Raw genomic sequence first — 24,149 nt, 5'->3', positions numbered from 1 at the left:
TGGGATCCTGCCTCAACTTCTGCCCTGATCTTATGGAGTCTCTCATCAGTACTCTGAGAAATCTTTATTCTCTCTAACAAAGTGGGCTGAACTCTCAGGTTCGCAATTTGCAGACCAGGCTCGTGCTGTCTTACCTCAATACTCAACCTCCTCAAGTCCTCAATGATCTGCCTTTGATTAGTTATCAAAGATGCCATCTTACCCTGGGCCTTTCTGCTCAAAGCATCTGCTACTACATTAGCCTTCCCTGGATGATAGCTGATGGTCAGGTCATAGTCCTGTAGCAATTCAAGCCATCTCCTCTGACGCATATTTAGCTCCTTTTGCGTGAACAAGTACTTTAGGCTCTTATGGTCAGTGAAGACCTCACATGGCTCCCCATAAAGGTAGTGTCTCCAAATTTTCAATGCAAACACTACTGCTGCTAACTCTAGATCATGCGTCGGATAGTTCTGCTCATATGGCTTCAACTGCCTGGAGGCATAGGCCACTACCTTTCCGTGTTGCATCAACACACAACCTAAACCACTCTTAGAGGCATCACTATATATGGTGAATCCTCCACTCTCAGATGGTATAGTGAGGATTGGGGCCGATACTAACCTTCGTTTCAACTCTTGGAAGCTCTCCTCGCACTTATCAGACCATTCAAACTTGGTTCCCTTATGCGTTAGACGGGTCAGTGGTACGGCAATCCGTGAAAATCCCTCTACGAATTTCCTGTAATATCCCGCCAGACCTAAGAAACTGCGAATTTCGGCGACATTAGACGGCCTGCTCCAATCCACTACGGCCTCAATCTTTTGGGGGTCCACAGACACTCCATCCTTAGAAATCACATGCCCCAGAAAAGCCACTCTATCAAGCCAAAACTCACACTTCTTGAATTTCGCATATAGCTGCTCTGCTCTCAATACCTGCAACACCTGCCTTAAGTGATTTTCATGCTCTTCATGGCTCTTTGAGTAGATTAGGATGTCATCTATGAACACTACTACAAATCTGTCTAAGAATGGCTTGAACACCCTATTCATCAAATCCATAAATGCCGCGGGTGCGTTAGTCAAACCAAATGGCAACACTAAGAACTCGTAGTGTCCATATCTAGTCCTGAAAGCTGACTTGGGCACATCTTCTGGCTTGATCTTCAACTGATGGTAACCCGAGCGAAGATCGATCTTAGAGAATACTTTAGACCCCTGTAACTGATCAAATAGATCCTCGATCCTGGGCAATGGATACTTATTTCTCACAGTTACCTTGTTTAGCTCTCTATAATCGATGCACAACCGCATACTCCCATCTTTCTTCTTCACAAATAGCACTGGTGCACCCCAAGGAGAAACACTAGGTCTGATCAACCCCTTATCAAGAAGTTCTTGCAACTGCCCACTCAACTCCTTAAGCTCTACTGGAGCCATTCGATAGGGAGCCTTAGAAATGGGACCCGTGCTAGGTACAAGATCAATGGAGAATTCGATCTCTCTATCTGGAGGCAACCCCGGCAAGTCTTCAGGGAATACATCAGGGAAGTCTCGTACAATTGTGATGTCCTCTAGCCTGAGGGCCTCCTGACTGACTTCTGATATAGAGGCAAGAAATCCCTCACAACCCTTCCTTAACAATCTGCTAGCCTTGCAAGCCGAAATGATTTGGGTGGGCGCACCACCAGGACTACCAATAAAACTGAACCTTCGCTGTCCTGGCATCTGAAAAGTCACTAACTTACTGTGACAGTCTAGGCTGGCATGATTAGCAGCCAGCCAATCCATCCCAAGAATAACATCAAAATCCTTCATCTAGGTAAGGCGCACGTGACAGCCGCCGCACGCCCATAGGGTCGCCCCCACAAGCATGCAAGGCTCCTTTTTCGATCAACTATTCTCAACAATCAGAGTAACTAATAAATGCGGAAATTTTAGTCTCATAATGAAATACAAATATAGATTAGGTCCATAAGTCTAAATCCAACAATAATTATTTCAAGACAATCACCTTAATAAAATATCAAAGGTTTCTAAATTGGAACAATGAAATAAAGAACAAATCTCCTAGGCTCCAATCCAAGTGCCTGATCTCAGCAAATCTACTGCCGCTCCTCTGTATCTGAAATTTGTTAAACCACATAATGAGCTAACAGCCCAGCCGGTTTTCCAAATCCAAGCCAGCTAATAGGAAAACAAAAACAAACTTGTGCGGAAAAGAAGTAACAAGCCATAAAATTTAACCAATGCAGAAATTGATAAGAATTAAGAAGATCATTTCTACATAAGCTATATAAGAAAATACATGTTTTTACAAAACAGTTCCAACCACTCGGTTATGCAGTTTTTTTTTCACTTGGAAATCAATGACAAGAATATATATTTTCAAACATAACAGTCTTCTCTGTGGCCAATTTCCAACCTTATTGGCAAGTAGCGTAACCCAAGGCGAACACTCGTTCGCAGGACTCACAGGTCCAAAAGTGCGCAATGTCACAATATCAATAGCCAGAGGACTCCCTACTGGCCGCCCGAGATCAACCTTACGGGTAGATAAAATTTGACCGGTCTACGTGATCACGTCCAGTGTACTCACCCACTGGTAGGTTGGGCACTAGATCCCCACCAGAGATCAACCTTACTGGCGGAATCCATTCCATACCAAGACTGTATGCAATTATAGAGAGAAGCAATTTTAATGTTTGCAATACCATGCCATAAATTTGTAACGCTTCAAGCCATAGGGAACTTCCCTCATTTCAAATCTACGAAAACATATCGTAAACAAAGTGCTTTTCAAATTGTTGCTTCATGAATTCTAGTTTTCTAAATCATGTTCTTCATAAAGCTTTTTATGTATAGGGATGAAAACATGTCAAGACTAAAGGATACCATGCATAATGATATTCAACTATGTAGAATGACATACTAAAAAAACGTTCAGTAAAAATCTTCTCCAAAAGAAGTTCCAAGTCAAAGTAGATATGCAAAAATTGAAATAGAAAGCTTTCAACTTAGCTAATGTAATTATTTGATAATACACTGACATAGGGTAGGATCACCTACCTCTTGCACGAATTTCTGACTTTGTTTTGTTTTCTCTAGGACGACGTTGACGTTGACAAAAACTCCTCTTTTTCCCCTTCACATTAGTAAGTAAACCAAGGTCATTTAACTATCCTAATGTGTAACAGTCCCTATTAAATAAGATTTCATATTTGATTGTGCCTCTAAAAAGAAAAGAAATTAGGACGGCTCTAAAAACTCATTTCTAACACATCGCACCTAAACTCCAATCCCATTTGCTCAACCAAATTTATTCGCACCTAAACTCCAATCCCATTTGCTCAACCAAATTTATTTAATTAAGACTACTCTTTTCCTCCTTTTTGTTCTTGTCAAGGAAGGGAATTTGCAAAGCTGAAACTAGAAGGTGACTGAGTAAGAATATGAACTTACAGAATTTTGGCAATTATTCGTGATGAAGATCCACCCAACCGTAGTTGATCTCAAGACATATGTGATGGAATATGAGGTCTTGTAGGCCTTGATTCTTGGACACAAGGTTATGGCAACAAGATGATGGAAAGTAGTTTATTTACCGGCAGCAATAGCAATTTGCAGAGGTTTCTAGGACTGTTTTGCAATGGCTTCTAGGACTGTTTTGCAATGGCTTCTAGGACTGTTTTGCAAGGGCTTCTAGGACTGTTTTGCAAGGCTTCTAGGACTGTTTTGCAATGGTTCTAAAGTGGTGTAGAACTTGGTCTTGTAGGAGAGTTACAAGCATCCCAATGTAGGAGAGTTACAAGCATCTCAATGGCCTCAAACACCACCTATATTCCCTCTTTCTAAAGCCCACAACAACTACATCCAACACCTATATTTCTTCTTTCTAAAGCCCACAACAACTACATCCAACACCTATATTTCTTCTTTCTAAAGCCCACAACAACTAACCTTCATCAACACCACCCCTTTCTAAAGCCCACAACAACTAATCTTCATCAACACCACCCCTTTCTAAAGCCCACAACTACTAACCTTCATCAACACCACCCCTTTCTAAATCCCACAACAACTAACCTTCATCCAATGAGAGAAGAGAGTGGAGAGAAAAAGTTGTAGGCAAGAGAGTGGAGAGAAAAGGTTGTGGTGAGAAAGTTGTAGAGAAGAGAGTGGAGAGAAAAGGTTGTAGAGTGGAGAGAAAAGGTTGTAGCCTCGCAAGGTTCCAAACATCCCACACATTTCTTTCTTTTTCAATATTGAAATGATTGCTACCTTAAGATAAAATATTGAAAATGATTGCATATTTGATTCCTAATTTAACCAACTAACCTTCATCCAATGAGAGGAAGAGAGTGGAGAGAAAAAAAAGAAGAAGGTTGTAGTCTCGTAAGGTTCCAAACATCCCACACATTTCTTTCTTTTTCAATATTGAAATGATTGCTATCTTAAGATAGAATATTGAAAATGATTGCATATTTGATTCCTAATTTAACTTTAGTCATTGATGATAATAGCACATGATTGTTACCTTATGATTGAATATTGAAAATGATTGCATATTTGATTCCTAATTTAACTTTAGTCCATTTGATATTATTACCCATATCAAAGAAAATTCACAACTTTTATTTGATACTAACACCCATTTCTAACAATTAATCTTGGCTTAATTTTTTATAATGACACCCATTATAAAAAAAAATCATATGTTCACTTTGATAAGGATAATTACCCAAATACTTGGGACCGGGTATTACATCATACCCCCCTAAAAAGAATTTCGTCCTCGAATTTCACATACCTGGTGCTTGAAAAAGCTGGGGGTACTTTTCCTGCATCTCCTCCTCAAGCTCCCAAGTTGCCTCTCGCTCAGAGTGATTTCTCCACTTTACTGTCACGCCCCGAACCCAGAATCTAGGGTCCGGCACACGTGACAGCCGCCGCACGCCCATAGGGTCGCCCCCACAAGCATGCAAGGCTCCTTTTTCGATCAACTATTCTCAACAATCAGAGTAACTAATAAATGCGGAAATTTTAGTCTCAATAGTTCAAATGAATTACAAATATAGATTAGGTCCATAAGTCTAAATCCAACAATAATTATTTCAAGACAATCACCTTAATAAAATATCAAAAGTTTCTAAATTGGAACAATGAAATAAAGAACAAATCTCCTAGGCTCCAATCCAAGTGCCCGATCTCAGCAAATCTACTGCCGCTCCTCTGTATCTGAAATTTGTTAAACCACATAATGAGCTAACAGCCCAGCCGGTTTTCCAAATCCAAGCCAGCTAATAGGAAAACAAAAACAAATTTGTGCGGAAAAGACGTAACATGCCATAAAATTTAGTCAATGCAGAAATTGATAAGAATTAAAAAGATCATTTCTACATAAGCTATATATAAAAAAAATATACATGTTTTTACTAAACAGTTCCAACCACTCGGTTATGCAATTTTTCACTTGGAAATCAATGACAAGAATATATATTTTCAAACATAACAGTCTTCTCTGTGGCCAATTTCCAACCTTATTGGCAAGTAGCGTAACCCAAGGCGAACACTCGTTCGCAGGACTCACAGGTCCAAAAGTGCGCAATGTCACAATATCAATAGCCAGAGGACTCCCTACTGGCCGCCCGAGATCAACCTTACGGGTAGATAAAATTTGACCGGTCTACGTGATCACGTCCAGTGTACTCACCCACTGGTAGGTTGGGCACTAGATTCCCACCAGAGATCAACCTTACTGGCGGAATCCATTCCATACCAAGACTGTATACAAATATAGAGAAAAGCAATTTAATGTCTGTAATTCCATGCTATAAATTTTGTAGATGTTTCAAGCCATAGGGGACTCCCCCCATTCCAATCTATGAAAACCATATCGTAAACAAAGTGCTGTTCAAATTGTTTGCTTCATGAATTCTAGTTTTCAAAATCATGTTCTTCATAAATCTTTTTATGTATATGAATGGAAACATTTTAAGACTAAAGGATATCATGCATAATGACATTCAACTATTTAGAATGACATGCTCAAAACAGTCAGTGAGAATCTTCTCCAAAATAAGTTCCAATTGAGAGTAGATATGCAAAAATTGTAATAGAAAGCTTTCAACTTAGCAAAAAGTAAATATTTGATAATACACTGACATAGGGTAGGATCACCTACCTCAAGCAAAATCTCCAAAAGTTCACTTGCAAGGTTAGGTCCACGAAGAAGATCTTCCTAAAGCTTAGATAATTATGGAGTAAAGTACGTGGCTGAAATCATATAAAATCTTAGAGTCACATAGGATTTCTTGGGTTGTGAATTACACCCAAGAATATTAGCTATAAAAACTGTTTGTAATAATTTCACTTACCCGAAATTTTGGTTATAAAAATAAGGCACACAACTGTTAACATGCTTCCAAAACAAGCATAGTGGTTGATGGACACAAATTCCCAAAAACTGATTTGGAACTTGTGGCTGCTATATGGATGAATTTCAGCAGCATATGGATGAATTTCAGCAGCATATGGATCTTAGAACAAGTCCGGATGATGAAGGACAGCCGGATGATGAAGGACAGCAAGGGCTTCAAATGGATCAGAGAAGTGTTTTCTTGGACGAAGGAACTGCCGGATGAATTTCAGCAGCATATGGATGAATTTCAGCAGCATATGGATCTTAGCACAAGTCAAGATATGGCAAAGAATTCCATTATAAAGGCTAGGTTAGAAGGGAAAGTCATTAGGTTCTTGCTCCTCCAAACTCACGACCACTTATTTTCAATCTAGAGGTTTTTCTATAGTTACATACCATCTATAGAGGCACTCTTATTAGAAGGTATAACACAATGAGTAAGCCACCACTAAAAAAAATAGAATCTCATTAGCATAGGAAATAGCTAATTTCCAAACACTATGGTTGTCATACAACATTTCCAACAACAACAAGGTCCACCAATTAGTATAGAAAATAGCTAATTTCCAAACAATACATGTCCTAGCAATACTTTAGGGGTTATGAGGTTAGTGGAGGTTAGTGGCTTCATAAAATAATATGATGTGGGGTTCCACCAATTAGCATAGAAAATAGCTAATTTCCAAACAATACATGTCCTAGCAATACTTTAGGGGTTATGAGGTTAGTGGAGGTTAGTGGCTTCATAAAATAATATGATGTGGGGTTCCACCAATTAGCATAGAAAATAGCTAATCTCCAACTTCAAATTCAAGCTCACGCCTCCTGACATCAGCGTAGCTCTTCTGCCTGCTTTGTGCTGCTCGGAGACGCTCTCTGATCAATTGAACCTTTTCTTCTGCCTGATGCACTAGCTCCGGGCCCAAAATCTGCCTCTCACCAACCTCATCCCAATGGATGGGAGACCTGCACTTTCTACCATAGAGGGCCTCATAAGGGGCCATCTGAATGCTGGATTGGTAGCTATTGTTGTATGCGAACTCCACCAAAGGTAACTGCCGATCCCAAGAACCTCTAAAATCCAAGGCACATGCTCTCAGCATGTCTTCCAATATCTGGATCGTCCGTTCTGACTGGCCATCGGTTTGTGGATGATACGCTGTACTGAAGTTCAACCTAGTTCCCAAAGCCTTATGGAAACTCCTCCAGAACTGAGACACGAACCTTGGGTCTCTGTCAGACACAATCGACACTGGCACTCCATGTAGCCTGACAATCTCCTCCAAGTACCACTCTGCCATCTGATCCAATGTCGAACCCACTCTATAAGCCAAGAAGTGAGCCGACTTAGTCAACCTGTCGACTATAACCCAAATGGCATCATTTTTCTTCAATGTCTTTGGCAAACCGGTCACAAAATCCATAGTGATGTGCTCCCATTTCCACTCTGGAATAGGGAGGGGCTCTAACTTCCCGGCAGGTCTCTGATGCTCTATCTTGACCTGCTGGCAGATTATACAACGAGCCACAAACTCTGCAATCTCTCGCTTCATGTTATTCCACCAGAAAATTTCTCTGAGGTCCCTGTACATTTTGGTGCTTCCAGGGTGCACTGAATAAGTAGAACTATGGGCCTCATCCATAATCTCCCTCTTGAGATCCGCATCAGCAGGCACACACAACCGAGTTCCGAACCTCAAGGACCCATCCTCATGGACTCGAAAATCTAATTGGGATCCTGCCTCAACTTCTGCCCTGATCTTATGGAGTCTCTCATCAGTACTCTGAGAAATCTTTATTCTCTCTAACAAAGTGGGCTGAACTCTCAGGTTCGCAATTTGCAGACCAGGCTCGTGCTGTCTTACCTCAATACTCAACCTCCTCAAGTCCTCAATGATCTGCCTTTGATTAGTTATCAAAGATGCCATCTTACCCTGGGCCTTTCTGCTCAAAGCATCTGCTACTACATTAGCCTTCCCTGGATGATAGCTGATGGTCAGGTCATAGTCCTGTAGCAATTCAAGCCATCTCCTCTGACGCATATTTAGCTCCTTTTGCGTGAACAAGTACTTTAGGCTCTTATGGTCAGTGAAGACCTCACATGGCTCCCCATAAAGGTAGTGTCTCCAAATTTTCAATGCAAACACTACTGCTGCTAACTCTAGATCATGCGTCGGATAGTTCTGCTCATATGGCTTCAACTGCCTGGAGGCATAGGCCACTACCTTTCCGTGTTGCATCAACACACAACCTAAACCACTCTTAGAGGCATCACTATATATGGTGAATCCTCCACTCTCAGATGGTATAGTGAGGATTGGGGCCGATACTAACCTTCGTTTCAACTCTTGGAAGCTCTCCTCGCACTTATCAGACCATTCAAACTTGGTTCCCTTATGCGTTAGACGGGTCAGTGGTACGGCAATCCGTGAAAATCCCTCTACGAATTTCCTGTAATATCCCGCCAGACCTAAGAAACTGCGAATTTCGGCGACATTAGACGGCCTGCTCCAATCCACTACGGCCTCAATCTTTTGGGGGTCCACAGACACTCCATCCTTAGAAATCACATGCCCCAGAAAAGCCACTCTATCAAGCCAAAACTCACACTTCTTGAATTTCGCATATAGCTGCTCTGCTCTCAATACCTGCAACACCTGCCTTAAGTGATTTTCATGCTCTTCATGGCTCTTTGAGTAGATTAGGATGTCATCTATGAACACTACTACAAATCTGTCTAAGAATGGCTTGAACACCCTATTCATCAAATCCATAAATGCCGCGGGTGCGTTAGTCAAACCAAATGGCAACACTAAGAACTCGTAGTGTCCATATCTAGTCCTGAAAGCTGACTTGGGCACATCTTCTGGCTTGATCTTCAACTGATGGTAACCCGAGCGAAGATCGATCTTAGAGAATACTTTAGACCCCTGTAACTGATCAAATAGATCCTCGATCCTGGGCAATGGATACTTATTTCTCACAGTTACCTTGTTTAGCTCTCTATAATCGATGCACAACCGCATACTCCCATCTTTCTTCTTCACAAATAGCACTGGTGCACCCCAAGGAGAAACACTAGGTCTGATCAACCCCTTATCAAGAAGTTCTTGCAACTGCCCACTCAACTCCTTAAGCTCTACTGGAGCCATTCGATAGGGAGCCTTAGAAATGGGACCCGTGCTAGGTACAAGATCAATGGAGAATTCGATCTCTCTATCTGGAGGCAACCCCGGCAAGTCTTCAGGGAATACATCAGGGAAGTCTCGTACAATTGTGATGTCCTCTAGCCTGAGGGCCTCCTGACTGACTTCTGATATAGAGGCAAGAAATCCCTCACAACCCTTCCTTAACAATCTGCTAGCCTTGCAAGCCGAAATGATTTGGGTGGGCGCACCACCAGGACTACCAATAAAACTGAACCTTCGCTGTCCTGGCATCTGAAAAGTCACTAACTTACTGTGACAGTCTAGGCTGGCATGATTAGCAGCCAGCCAATCCATCCCAAGAATAACATCAAAATCCTTCATCTCCAAGACTACCAAATCAGCGGGTAACTCCCTGTCACCGATCTTCACTGCACACGACTTGCAAATCCTGTCGGTAATCAGGCTACCTCCTACAGGTGTGTCTACACATAACTCTACATCTAAAGGCTCATGAACTAATCCATGCTTCACAACAAACCGGGATGATATAAAAGAATGTGAGGCACCCGAATCAAATAATACACATGCATAGACCGAAGCTATTGGAAGGGTACCTGTCATAGGTTAACCCATTCCCACTATTAACTAAGCAAACATAGGTTAACCTATTCCCACTATTAACTAAGCAAACATCAAAATGCAATACGTTGAAATTTTATAGACATTTATATGAATAAGAATATCAACAACTAACTAATGACATACCTGTCACCACTGCATTAGAGGCCATAGCGTCCTGCTCGGTTAGTGCATAGACTCGGCTTGGGATCCTCTGCTTCTTATTCCATGCCTGATTCTCTCCTGTGGGCGGGACTCGCACCGCTGGAGGTGCCCGATTCTCTCCTGTGGGCGGAACTCGCGCTGCTGGGGGTGCTCCTGAAAACTGAAAATTTCTCTTCCGAGGACAATCTGCTACCTTGTGACCCAACTGGCCACACTCAAAACATGCCCCAGTGATCCATGGGCAATCCTTTTCTGCATGATGTTTCTTGCATTTGGCACACAAGCTAGACCTCTGACCAGCACTCTGATGCTGCGGGCGATGGTCGCCTGACCTCTGCTGTGATCCACCTCCCTGGCGGTAGGAATTAGGCCTCTTAGATGGCTCTCCTGAAATCTGGCCATCCTGCTGACCTCCTGCCCTGAATCTCTTCTTCTGCTGGTCCCTATGCTGTTGGGACCTGATGACTCCTTCCTCAACCTGTAAAGCCTTACTCAACACATCTGCATAGGTTTTAAGCTGGAAATCTTTTACTCGATGCCTGATAGGCTCCCTGAGTCCGTCTTGGAAACGGCGAGCAAGAAGCCCGTCGTCCTCCATGACCGATATGGGTGCAAACATCCCCAATCTCGTAAACTCTGCCTCATAATCTATGACAGATCTGTTCCCTTGCTTTAAATTGAAAAAATCATTTTCCTTAAGAATCCTCACACTATCAGGAAAATATTTGTCATAGAAAGCTGTAGAGAATTCATCCCATGCAATGATAGCGCTCCCCCTGACACGCTTCTCCATCTTCCACCAAGCATCTGCACTTCCTCTAAGCATGAACGTGGCAGCTACTACTTTGTCCGGCGCTGCCATCCCCAGAAATTCAAAGATTTTCTCGGTCTCTTGCAACCATTCATCAGCCACGAGAGGATCAGTGGTCCCTCCAAATGTATTGGCCATCCTCCGAAACTCGGTCATCCTATTCTGCTGACGAGGCTCGACCTGTGGCGGATGATGCTGAGGCTGCTGCTGCTGTTGGGTCACCACCCCAACCAAAGTCTCCATCATCCGCTCTAATCGGGGTAACCCTTGCTCTTCCTGATGAGTCCCTCCCTCTGCAGTATGGATGATAGGGGTGGGAGGCTCCTCCTCTTGCGCCTGATTTGGCTGCACTGGAGCCGGTATAGGGTTTCGCTGAAGTCGGGTCGTGCTACGAGCAAGGTCAGTCATTCTCTTGGTACGAGCCATACCTATCCCAACAATAGCAAACACTAGTAAGGCTCTAGATTATAAAATACCTACATCTAATCGGAAGGTAAGTAGTAAAAATTGTAAAAATACAATTTGCCTTTACCTAAGTAGTAAAAATACAATTTGCCTTTGCCTAAGGTCCTGTAGTAAAAATACAATTTGCCTTTGCCTAAGGTCCTACCGGTTCTTAAACCTATTGCTCTGATACCACTTTACTGTCACGCCCCGAACCCATAATTCTAGGTAAGGCGCACGTGACAGCCGCCGCACGCCCATAGGGTCGCCCCCACAAGCATGCAAGGCTCCTTTTTCGATCAACTATTCTCAACAATCAGAGTAACTAATAAATGCGGAAATTTTAGTCTCATAATGAAATACAAATATAGATTAGGTCCATAAGTCTAAATCCAACAATAATTATTTCAAGACAATCACCTTAATAAAATATCAAAGGTTTCTAAATTGGAACAATGAAATAAAGAACAAATCTCCTAGGCTCCAATCCAAGTGCCTGATCTCAGCAAATCTACTGCCGCTCCTCTGTATCTGAAATTTGTTAAACCACATAATGAGCTAACAGCCCAGCCGGTTTTCCAAATCCAAGCCAGCTAATAGGAAAACAAAAACAAACTTGTGCGGAAAAGAAGTAACAAGCCATAAAATTTAACCAATGCAGAAATTGATAAGAATTAAGAAGATCATTTCTACATAAGCTATATAAGAAAATACATGTTTTTACAAAACAGTTCCAACCACTCGGTTATGCAGTTTTTTTTTCACTTGGAAATCAATGACAAGAATATATATTTTCAAACATAACAGTCTTCTCTGTGGCCAATTTCCAACCTTATTGGCAAGTAGCGTAACCCAAGGCGAACACTCGTTCGCAGGACTCACAGGTCCAAAAGTGCGCAATGTCACAATATCAATAGCCAGAGGACTCCCTACTGGCCGCCCGAGATCAACCTTACGGGTAGATAAAATTTGACCGGTCTACGTGATCACGTCCAGTGTACTCACCCACTGGTAGGTTGGGCACTAGATCCCCACCAGAGATCAACCTTACTGGCGGAATCCATTCCATACCAAGACTGTATGCAATTATAGAGAGAAGCAATTTTAATGTTTGCAATACCATGCCATAAATTTGTAACGCTTCAAGCCATAGGGAACTTCCCTCATTTCAAATCTACGAAAACATATCGTAAACAAAGTGCTTTTCAAATTGTTGCTTCATGAATTCTAGTTTTCTAAATCATGTTCTTCATAAAGCTTTTTATGTATAGGGATGAAAACATGTCAAGACTAAAGGATACCATGCATAATGATATTCAACTATGTAGAATGACATACTAAAAAAACGTTCAGTAAAAATCTTCTCCAAAAGAAGTTCCAAGTCAAAGTAGATATGCAAAAATTGAAATAGAAAGCTTTCAACTTAGCTAATGTAATTATTTGATAATACACTGACATAGGGTAGGATCACCTACCTCTTGCACGAATTTCTGACTTTGTTTTGTTTTCTCTAGGACGACGTTGACGTTGACAAAAACTCCTCTTTTTCCCCTTCACATTAGTAAGTAAACCAAGGTCATTTAACTATCCTAATGTGTAACAGTCCCTATTAAATAAGATTTCATATTTGATTGTGCCTCTAAAAAGAAAAGAAATTAGGACGGCTCTAAAAACTCATTTCTAACACATCGCACCTAAACTCCAATCCCATTTGCTCAACCAAATTTATTCGCACCTAAACTCCAATCCCATTTGCTCAACCAAATTTATTTAATTAAGACTACTCTTTTCCTCCTTTTTGTTCTTGTCAAGGAAGGGAATTTGCAAAGCTGAAACTAGAAGGTGACTGAGTAAGAATATGAACTTACAGAATTTTGGCAATTATTCGTGATGAAGATCCACCCAACCGTAGTTGATCTCAAGACATATGTGATGGAATATGAGGTCTTGTAGGCCTTGATTCTTGGACACAAGGTTATGGCAACAAGATGATGGAAAGTAGTTTATTTACCGGCAGCAATAGCAATTTGCAGAGGTTTCTAGGACTGTTTTGCAATGGCTTCTAGGACTGTTTTGCAATGGCTTCTAGGACTGTTTTGCAAGGGCTTCTAGGACTGTTTTGCAAGGCTTCTAGGACTGTTTTGCAATGGTTCTAAAGTGGTGTAGAACTTAGTCTTGTAGGAGAGTTACAAGCATCCCAATGTAGGAGAGTTACAAGCATCTCAATGGCCTCAAACACCACCTATATTCCCTCTTTCTAAAGCCCACAACAACTACATCCAACACCTATATTTCTTCTTTCTAAAGCCCACAACAACTACATCCAACACCTATATTTCTTCTTTCTAAAGCCCACAACAACTAACCTTCATCAACACCACCCCTTTCTAAAGCCCACAACAACTAATCTTCATCAACACCACCCCTTTCTAAAGCCCACAACTACTAACCTTCATCAACACCACCCCTTTCTAAATCCCACAACAACTAACCTTCATCCAATGAGAGAAGAGAGTGGAGAGAAAAAGTTGTAGGCAAGAGAGTGGAGAGAAAAGGTTGTGGTGAGAAAGTTGTAGAGAAGAGAGTGGAGAGAAAAGGTTGTAGAGTGGAGAGAAAAGGTTGTAGCCTCGCAAGGTTCCAAACATCCCACACATTTCTTTCTTTTTCAATATTGAAATGATTGCTACCTTAAGATAAAATATTGAAAATGATTGCATATTTGATTCCTAATTTAACCAACTAACCTTCATCCAATGAGAGGAAGAGAGTGGAGAGAAAAAAAAGAAGAAGGTTGTAGTCTCGTAAGGTTCCAAACATCCCACACATTTCTTTCTTTTTCAATATTGAAATGATTGCTATCTTAAGATAGAATATTGAAAATGATTGCATATTTGATTCCTAATTTAACTTTAGTCATTGATGATAATAGCACATGATTGTTACCTTATGATTGAATATTGAAAATGATTGCATATTTGATTCCTAATTTAACTTTAGTCCATTTGATATTATTACCCATATCAAAGAAAATTCACAACTTTTATTTGATACTAACACCCATTTCTAACAATTAATCTTGGCTTAATTTTTTTATAATGACACCCATTATAAAAAAAATCATATGTTCACTTTGATAAGGATAATTACCCAAATACTTGGGACCGGGTATTACAGATATTATAAAATAGATCACCCTTTAACCTATGGGCATGATGCCGTTCTACTGATGGAAGTCATTGTTCGGTCTCTTTAGTGGCTATACAAAACCCCTATCTGACATTTAATTTGCTCTAATACCATAATTAATTGCAGCATTATCAATATTAATTATTAAAACCCCAAATGTACTATGTTTAATATTATAAATAGATCACCCTCCCAGGAATGTCTTTAGCTTGGCCACTTATGCTGTCTTTGTAGACTATAGTTTAGATGTCCCCCTCAACAAAAACTGACGAACTGGACAGAGGCACCGGAAGAGGATATCAGCTACCAACAACATAATCAGCAAGAAACAGAACCTAATAACCACCATTATACATATTCGTAGATGAACACTCACCCAAATGGTAGTGTGTAAAATTCAGTTTTGTAAAGCAATCAACACATACTTCTTTACAAGTTGTTGAACAGAATACGCCCTGAGGTGTTCATTATGAACGGCAATTTGGTGCCACTGAGCTGGTTTTGGAAAGTGCTCTGCACCTACAATTCTTTGGTAAAGATGGTCACAGTGAACCCATTCCTCAAGATTTTCTGCACAGACGCTTGCCCAATTTTGCCACAAATAATAGCCTAACATGCAAATCAAAAGCATTAATTGCCTAAAGAATATCTGAGTAGCCAGAGCATGGGATATAGAACATGTATTTTCCAAGTTTAAAACTAGTGATAATACCTTATGCAAACCTCGAAAACCCCAACCCTTTTTTGGATCCACTCCTTGTGGTTACAACTCTCTCTTGTTAGTAATAAAATCATTGTCCTCTATTTCTGGATTGGTCCCTTCATAATCATCAAATGACATGGTCTGAGTGCCACAATTGTTAACCTCTATGCAGGCCTATAGATGTCGAACAAACCAATTTGTCAACTAAAACTTGCATTTCTGAATATAGAATCTAAAAAACAACATCATCTATAGCTTTTAAAAAGGCCTACAAGGAAACAATAAAATGTGCATTACCAAAATGTATAACGGAACTTCACCTTCTTAACTATCATTCAGGTCTTTTAGTTTTCAGTGGTAAGAACAATACAAGTGTAGTCTTGCGTCCTCATGTAGTAGGAACCAATGCAAATAGTTGTGTCTATACTATAGCCATCCCATGTTAAAGAAAAGCTAATAACTAAAAGCAAGTTTAACCCCTTTAACCCCTTTCTAATGGGTCAATGATTCCACCTCTTTTGAGTCAACTTATGATTACCAAAAATCAAGAGGGTCATCTGAAAGGTGGGGTATCAATTCAAGTGATCTAAAAATTTTGATGCATTCAGTAAGAATATGGCCCTTCATCGAGTAAATAATGCAGCTAATAACTATGCCTACAAAGTTAAAAGAAAGGAGTGACAAAAGGACTCCTTGTCTATGCCCTATAGTTTTGTAACTAAACCACGAAATATAGTTAATAATATATAACAGAAAGGAAGCCTCATAGTGAATTGAGTATCGTCTCCTTGGCTTCACATCTCTAACTGTCACGCCCCGAACCCAGAATTCGAGGTAAGGCGCACGTGACAGCCGCCGCATGCCCATAGGGTCGCCCCTACAAGCATGCAAGGCTCCTTTACAATCAACTATTCTCAACATTCAGAGCAACTAATAAATGCGGAAATTTTAGTCTCAATTAAAGCTCAAATGAAATACATATATAGATTAGGTCCATAAGTCTAAATCCAAACAATTCTTATTAGACGATCACCTTAATAAAATAACAAAAGTTTCTAAATTGGAATAATGAAATAAAGAAGGAAATCTTCTAAGCTCCAATCCAAGTGCCTGATCTCAGCAAGTCTACTGCCGCTCCTCTGTATCTGAAAATTGTTAAACCACATAATGAGCTAACAGCCCAGCCGGTTTTCCAAATCCAAGCCAACTAATAGGAAAACGAAAACAATGCTGGTGCGGAAAAGAAGTAACATGCCATAAAATTTAGCCAATGCAGAAATTGATAAGAATCAAGAAAATCATTTCTACATAAGCTATATAAGAAAAATACATATTTTTACAAAAACAGTTCCAACCACTCAGTTATGCAGTTTTCCGCTTTGAAATCAATGACAATGAATATATATTTCCAAACACTTTGTTTTGGAGTTTTTCCACTTAGAAATTAAATACTTAACAGTCTTCTCTGTGGCCAATTTCCAACCTTATTGGCAAGTAGCATACCCAAGGCGAACACTCGTTCGCAGGACTCACAGGTCCTAAAGTGCGTAATATCACAATATCAATAGCCAGAGGACTCCCTACTGGCCGCCCGAGATCAACCTTACGGGCAGATAAAATTTGACCGGTCAACGTGATCACGTCCAGTGTACTCACCCACTGGCAGGTTGGGCACTAGATCCCCACCAGAGATCAACCTTACTGGCGGAATCCATTCCATACCAAGACTGTATACAAATATAGAGAAAAACAATTTAATGTTTTCAATACCGTGCCATAAATTTTGAAGACGTTTCAACCCATTGGGGGCTCCCCCGTTCCAAACCATTGAAACCATATCATATATAGAATGCTTTTCAATAGTGTTTCATGAATTTGAGTTTCCAAAAACATGTTAGTCACAAAACTCTTTTTGTATAAATAGGAGGCATGTTCGGACTAAAAACATTTCATGGATAATGACAATTCAACCATTTAGTATGACATGCTAAAAGATATCAGTGAGAAACCTTTTCAAAACAAGTTCCATAAAATGAACTGTAATAAAAGCTTGCAACAAATCTAAATATATGCAAATATACGTAATACACTGACATAGGGTAGGATCACCTACCTTAAGCGCTACTCTAAGAATTTCCTTTAGCGAAGCACCCAGTTGAAACTTGTGGCTGTTATTTTGGTATCAACACAATCAAAGATTTGTCCAAATTCTGTCTGCAAATAGTACAGACTCCCATCAATTTTTGTATGTAACATACAAATATCACTTACATATTTATAAATCATATTAGATGAATGATTTAAGTGACTGTGTTCAAGATTTTGGCCCAAAGTTTGGGGTAAGGGCTATTAAATGGACGCCTTGGATCAATCAGAGGAGTGACCCACAAGAGGAAATATCCTTCATTAGATCTTACCCTCCGCCACTTCTGTAATGCAATGCCAACATACTCATTGCTACGTATAGGCCCCTACCTCCTGTATTTTTTAAGCCTTATGATGATCTCTAATCGCCTGATACACTATCAATCAAACAAAATATTTTTGGTGGGAGAAAGCAGAAAACCTCCAACGTTCAACGAGCAAAAATACACATTGGACCATTACAGCAGACCCATAATAGCGCTTATCAGATGGACGGTTTGGATCACCTGAATGTAGGACCCACTATGCAATAGGAGGTATTCCTACCAGATAGAGGCTTAGGATCAAAGAAAATATAAATACCTTAATAGTCTTAACTGCTGGTTTGTTTAGAATCTTGAATTGTCTCTCCACCTCCATGTATTCTTCTTTAGATAGACTACTTGTTGCTCCTTCAAATCCATAGCTAATAAGAACAAGAGACAGAAGAAAAAACAAGAAGCAAATTTTCTTCCTTCAAACCCATACCTCTTCTCACAAACAAAATACCTTTCTTTTCTTCCTCTAATAAGAATGGAATCCCATCTAACTATGGAAGCAAGGACCTCCCATAAGCCTATGAAGCAGCTCCTTTCTATAGATACGATAACCCAAAATGTCCCCCATAGGAACTGTCCAAAACGATGAGGCTCACATGCCTTTTCTTTTGTTATGCAAGCAAGGAATTATTGACCTGTCATTTTCCTTTTGAATAAATAGAAGCTACCTTATTTTCTACTAGTTGAAAAACTATAGGAGGAAACCTACGAAGCTTGAATCTTGAAATGATAGAGCTTCCAAAAAAAATCCTACCTACTAAAGAGATATTCTATTCAAAGCCAATTTTAACTTTAGTGGAGATGTTATTTTCGGTCAATCTTATGGTGCTTTCCAAAATGAGCAGCCTTTTAAAAAGAAGGTTTAAATGGACTTTACTCCATTGATGATAATAGCACCCTTTACCATTTTCAATGTCTCTTGCCTAAACATTCTGCTTCAAATTGAAAAAGACACCCACTTCCAAGTAATTATTCTTATACTCGATTTGGTAATGACACCCATTTCAAGAAGTTAAAACGAGTTCAAGCATTGGGGCTGGGTGTTACACTAACACTAATAGGACGAACAATAATGACTCGCCTTTTTGCTTTTGTCCCAAATTAGAACCTCATTGCCCAATTATCTTGGATTATTATTAATTTGGCTAGGTGAGGGTTGGGATCGAACACACAATCTTTTGGTTGAAACAGAAAGCACCTTCCAACTGAGATAGACATACAATCTTGCTTGGATCAATGTTCATGTTTTGCAAATCAAAGTAAATTGTAAACCTTGTTAATGTATACCCACACGTGGTTTGCCATTTTGGCAAAACAAAGCATCAAGTTCAGACATGTTTTGCAAATCATGATCCCACGCAAAGCAAGAATAAGACATCATAATTGTTGTTTAACTCTTAGTATGGTTTTTATCAAATATGAAGTATAAATGATTTTAGAGATGAATCTTATACAAGATTCGACATTTAGGTGCATTAAGATAGATTTTGTTTCTGACTTGAATTTGTTGTTGAATGTTAAATAATTGAATATCGATATCCAAAAATAGCAATCTATACTTGTTCGAAATTAAGAACCCTTTTGAAAGATTCCATACGGATGAAATGTTAGGGAGTCATGGTTGTCGAGATAACATATTCTTCCCAATGTTAGTCCTACATCTATCTTTACAGCACCTTGCACTCCCATGAGAAGACCCAATTCCATTTTCAATCAAACAAATAATGTCAAATGCACCAAGAGAACACCCACATCAACAATTGATCACTTATTCAATACAAAGAAAATGGCATAAAGCCCTAGAGTCGATGGAATGCATTAGATTAAGTCCTTTAAGCCTGTTCCATTATCAGGTTGGGTCCTACCTAGTCCCACACCTAGGTAGCCCCTTTTTTCATCTTTTTGGAAGGGATCCCTAATTTTCAGTGCCATTATAAATGCATTTCTTGAGATAGACCAATGGGGGCGCCCTTGTAAATGGTTTTTGCAAGGGCTCCCTTCAGTCTAGCATCCCTCTTAAATTTTTTATTTTAATTTTTTTTCTATTTAGTTTACGGAGAAGTAGACTAGGAATTGAAAAAGGGTGTTTAGGCTCCCTTTGTTTTAGATTTTGAAAAAGAGTGTGCCAAAAGAAAAAGACCCAAGACATTAAATTGGAAATTTGAATAAGAGTCTCTTTTGGATTTTTGAAACTACCGGAGTGTAGAAAATGATAATAACACGTGCCAAAATGATATTTAGAACAAGCATTCAATATTTCTCCTTTTTTAAAAAAAAAACACTTGATAAAAAAATGGTTTTCAATTTTGTTGAGACACGAAAATAGGAAAATGCAGTTATCTATTAAATCTCAGCAATTGAGGAGTAATCTTCAAAACTAAGCACAATAGAAACCCAAATGTTACGGATCCGTTAATTAAAGAACTAAAAGTATAGTCATTGGGAATAATAATTTCACAGGCTTCCTTAGAATTAAAGAATGAACAACAAAACACTTTTAGAAAATGAAGTGATCTTGAACTCACTAAGATACTTTCATGAAATTTATGACTAGATTAGGGAAAATTTAGGACGTATCTCTCACAGACAGCCTCGGAGAAAAATAAAATTACACAATCACCTAAGTTCAAAATTATCAGGAGTAACTAAATGTGAAACATTCAACATTGTCAGAACTAAGAAAAACTTAGAAGAATCTTATTTTCAATAAATTTTGGAATTCAAATGGAAAAATGCACTTGACAATTTGCAGAGATTCAGAAAATTCGAAAGGAAAATTTTCTGCTAATGGGTTTGGTAAGTGAATTAGAATTGTGTCTCTCTTTGCAATAAATTAAAAATCAAAGAGGGGTAAAGGTAATTTTGTCATTTTAAGTAAGTAGGTAATACTACTCCAAAAACATTTCAGGGGTCAATTGCCCCCACTCCTCCGTCTCTGCTCAGAATCCAAAACTTGTACGGCCTTACCCGTATGTTTCTGGACACAGGTAAAATATTTGCTGATAGTGAGAGCATATTTTGGCGTATTATATATTTAGGAATGCCAAACTAAATGGTGCCCTTCTAAATATCAGCTAAAGCAGTGCTCCCATCCAAGTGCATTAAACAGGGCAAGCATGAGTTCTTACAACAGCCTCCACAACTCCTCTTGCAACAACCTTCAATGGCTTGCCAAAGAAGAATCGAAGATAGAGAGGGAGATTATTCGGAGAATTGATAACGGGAGGATCGAGACCCTGAACCCTAATTCTAGGGAGGGTGTTACTATTGGAGATCACCGCATATGCGTTGGATTCAATGAAGAAAGAGATTATCCAGTGTGGCACTGGCACGGCAATATAATCCTCTTCGATCAAGAAAATGAGTATACGCGGGAGCATATTTACGAACAATACTATGAGAGAGTGGAACTCGAATTTAGCGGTTGTGACGATGATAAGAACGATGAGGAGGAGGAACAGAAACGGAGACAAGGTGGGAATTTGGGGCTGGGAGATCTGATAAGCGATGGGATTTTGTCTAGTGGTCGGATTCTTCACCGGAAAATGGGTATACGCATGAATACATTTACGGTAATTACTTTGAGAATGTGGATTTGAAATTGAGCGGTACTGATGAGGACAAGAATGATAAAGAGAAACGGAAATAGAGGAAAGGAAGGAGTTCGGGGCTGAGTGATCTGATCGGTGACAGGAATTCGCTTAGTGGTCAGATTCCAGTCCATGCTTATGCTTTCACAATTTGCCCAATTATAGGGTTTGAATAAAGATTGTGGGATGTGAGGAATGAGGTTGGTTTTTTGTTGGAAATCTTCCAGGCTCTGGCAAGGGAAGGAAAAGAATTGGTTTTGAGATAGGGAGGGTCAATGGAGAGGTTGTTGGTGTTGGAAGAAGAACTCATTATGCTCTGTTTCTCCTCTCTTTTGATGGTGAAGCTATTTATAATGCGCCCTCCCAACAAAAAATAGCGGATTTAATAAAGATGTTTTTAGATTTTTTAGATTGCAAGAATCAACATACCCGAATCGACGAAGATACGTTAAGGATTTCGGGTGTGTTTCGAAGGCATTGGAATTAACGTACTCGTATCCTCCAAGATATATACTTCGCTTGCGATTCCATTGCAAGAATGAGGCACTAGAATCGGGATCCGATTCCGATTCTAATTTCGGGTAACCTTTAGGCCCTGTTTGGATTGCAAGAAAAAGATTTCCGGCGGGAAATTTTTTCTTCGGGAAATTTCTTTCCATGATTTAGAGAGTTGATATTATTATGGTTAATTTAGAAAATATTATCATAAATCGAAGGTCCATCTTAATTAAAAATTGAATAGGATTGGTTCATGTTATATTTTTCATATATAAAAATGTAAGAAATTTTAGGAATATTTTTCCTTTCCTAACTTTCCCAGAAAATTCCTACAATCCAAACATGGCCTAATTACTTCGAAAAAATGAACATAATTAAGGGTAGAAATGACATCTTATTATAATTAAAAGGGAAATGTGTTTCCCGTCCCAAGATGTGGTATTTTAATTCTGGAATGAAATTTTTATTAGATTTTTTTGAAGTATTTTTTTTATTTTATTTTTTTGCATTGAGTTTATCGGGAACCAGAATAGGAATTGAAATAGGATGTGGACTACAATTCTTGATTTTGGCATTCCAAACATAGCCTAAGGTTTTGGACCAGTTTGTTTTAGATTTTGATAAGGTAAAATGTAACTTTGAGTCCAATATTCGGTTTTGGACTCACATCAAGGACAAAACAAGGAATTTGCTTCATGAGTGGTTTTTTATACAATAATCAATAAATTATTATAATAGCTATACCAAAATAGAAAATATTTTTCCCTAAAAAATGCAATTTTCAACATAGGATTAGTAATACTATCCTGCCCGAAACCTAATTCTTAGATTTTAGTCCCAAACAAAAAAAATTCGCCTAAGCCCTGGACACTCCATTTTTATTTACAAAATCAAACCAAATCCTTGTATTCACGTAAAGGCACGGTTAACGGGTGGCTCACAACCACATGAATGTGCCAAAAGGGAAATACCCAAAACATTAGATTGGAAATTTGAATAGGTGGTTCTTTTGAAATTTTGAAAATGACATAGGGGGGTATGATGATAGCACATAGCAAAACGATATTTAGAATAAGTTTTCAATTTTTATTTTTATTTTAACACGTGATAAACATGTTTTCAATTTTGTTGAGACACGAAGATAGGAAAATTTAGATATCTATTAGACAAAACTCAGAAATTACTGAAGAATAATCCTCAAATCTATGCACAATAGAAATGCAAACCTGACTTTCTTCGGTCTAACTCAAAATGAAATTGATGAAGCCCTGGTATTGCCAGGAAACTCTCCAAATGGATTTGGAGATTTTAAAGCGGATTGTTTTAAGTATTCAATACGTGCCTCAAAGCGCAGTCAAGGGCCAGGTTTTGGCCGACTTCTTAACCAATCGCCCTTGTATCGATGTTGAACCGGATGAGGTAAGATGCCTAAATATTGGAATCATCGTCTAAAGCCTTGGGTCCTAATGTTTGATGGTTCCCACACCGAAGAGGCTGCTAGAGCAGGAATCTCAATTATTGCTCCTAATGGTGGGAGAACTCAGTTCTCATTTCAGCTAGACTTTGAGTGTTCCAATAATCAGGCCAAGCACGAGGTATTGATAATTGGCCTCGAATATTTCTAGAAATGGGAATTACCAATGTTGAGATTGTTGGAGATTCCCAATTAGTTATCGAACAACTTGGGGGCGAGTACAAATGCTCTAGTGAAGCCTTAGCCGGTATCATACGATAGCCAATAACCTCATAAAACAATTCACGGACGTTACGGTTAGGTCCGTCCCTAGGTTCCTGAATAGTGAGGCAAATGAATTGGCTCAAGTCGCCTCAGGACTAAGGATTCTTAAAGGTATTTGCAAGAAACCAATCACCGTAACAGAAACATCCATTACCCTTTCGAATCGAAGTCATGGCATTGGATATAAAGAAAAGTGACCGGAGATATCCAATAATCTACTTCTTACAAAATCCCCACATCCTGACCAATTTGAAAACGAAAAGAAAAGCATTACTACGTTATACTTGGTGACGATTTTTACAAGAAAAACATGAATGATCTACTCCTAAAATTCTTAGGAATAGAGGAATCCATGGTGGTAATGGCTGAAGTTCATGAGAGGA

General features: G+C 39.3%; 1 protein-coding gene across 2 annotated transcripts; it reads right to left on the bottom strand.

Annotated features, from left to right (window-relative positions):
• Nucleotides 1–1,904: 1,904 nt before the first annotated feature.
• LOC143851189 (uncharacterized) lies at nucleotides 1,905–12,124 on the bottom strand. 2 transcript variants are annotated; one of them, XM_077360539.1, is made up of 2 exons: nucleotides 10,317–12,124; nucleotides 1,905–2,106 (listed from the first exon to the last, which is right to left on the bottom strand). In XM_077360539.1, the coding sequence occupies exons 1-2, from the start codon at nucleotides 11,569–11,571 to the stop codon at nucleotides 2,087–2,089; spliced, it is 1,275 nt and encodes a 424-aa protein (XP_077216654.1). In that variant the 5' UTR covers nucleotides 11,572–12,124; the 3' UTR covers nucleotides 1,905–2,086. The 2 variants fall into 2 exon arrangements, with proteins under 2 accessions (XP_077216654.1, XP_077216653.1); XM_077360538.1 differs by lacking the exon at nucleotides 1,905–2,106 and having other exon boundaries at nucleotides 10,294–11,573; nucleotides 12,010–12,122.
• Between the last annotated feature and the right edge of the window lie 12,025 nt (nucleotides 12,125–24,149).

The sequence above is a fragment of the Tasmannia lanceolata genome, unplaced genomic scaffold (genome assembly GCF_043159265.1).
Source record: "Tasmannia lanceolata isolate RefF3 unplaced genomic scaffold, GAP_Taslan_0.1 ptg000018l, whole genome shotgun sequence".
Classification (NCBI taxonomy): domain Eukaryota; kingdom Viridiplantae; phylum Streptophyta; class Magnoliopsida; order Canellales; family Winteraceae; genus Tasmannia; species Tasmannia lanceolata.
The sequence above is the reverse complement of the archived record's forward strand: the minus strand, read 5'-3'. Positions and strand labels throughout refer to the sequence as shown.

Excerpts from the sequence above, each read along its gene's own strand:
- LOC143851189 (XM_077360538.1), bottom strand. The coding sequence starts at position 11,571 with ATGGCTCGTACCAAGAGAATGACTGACCTTGCTCGTAGCACGACCCGA.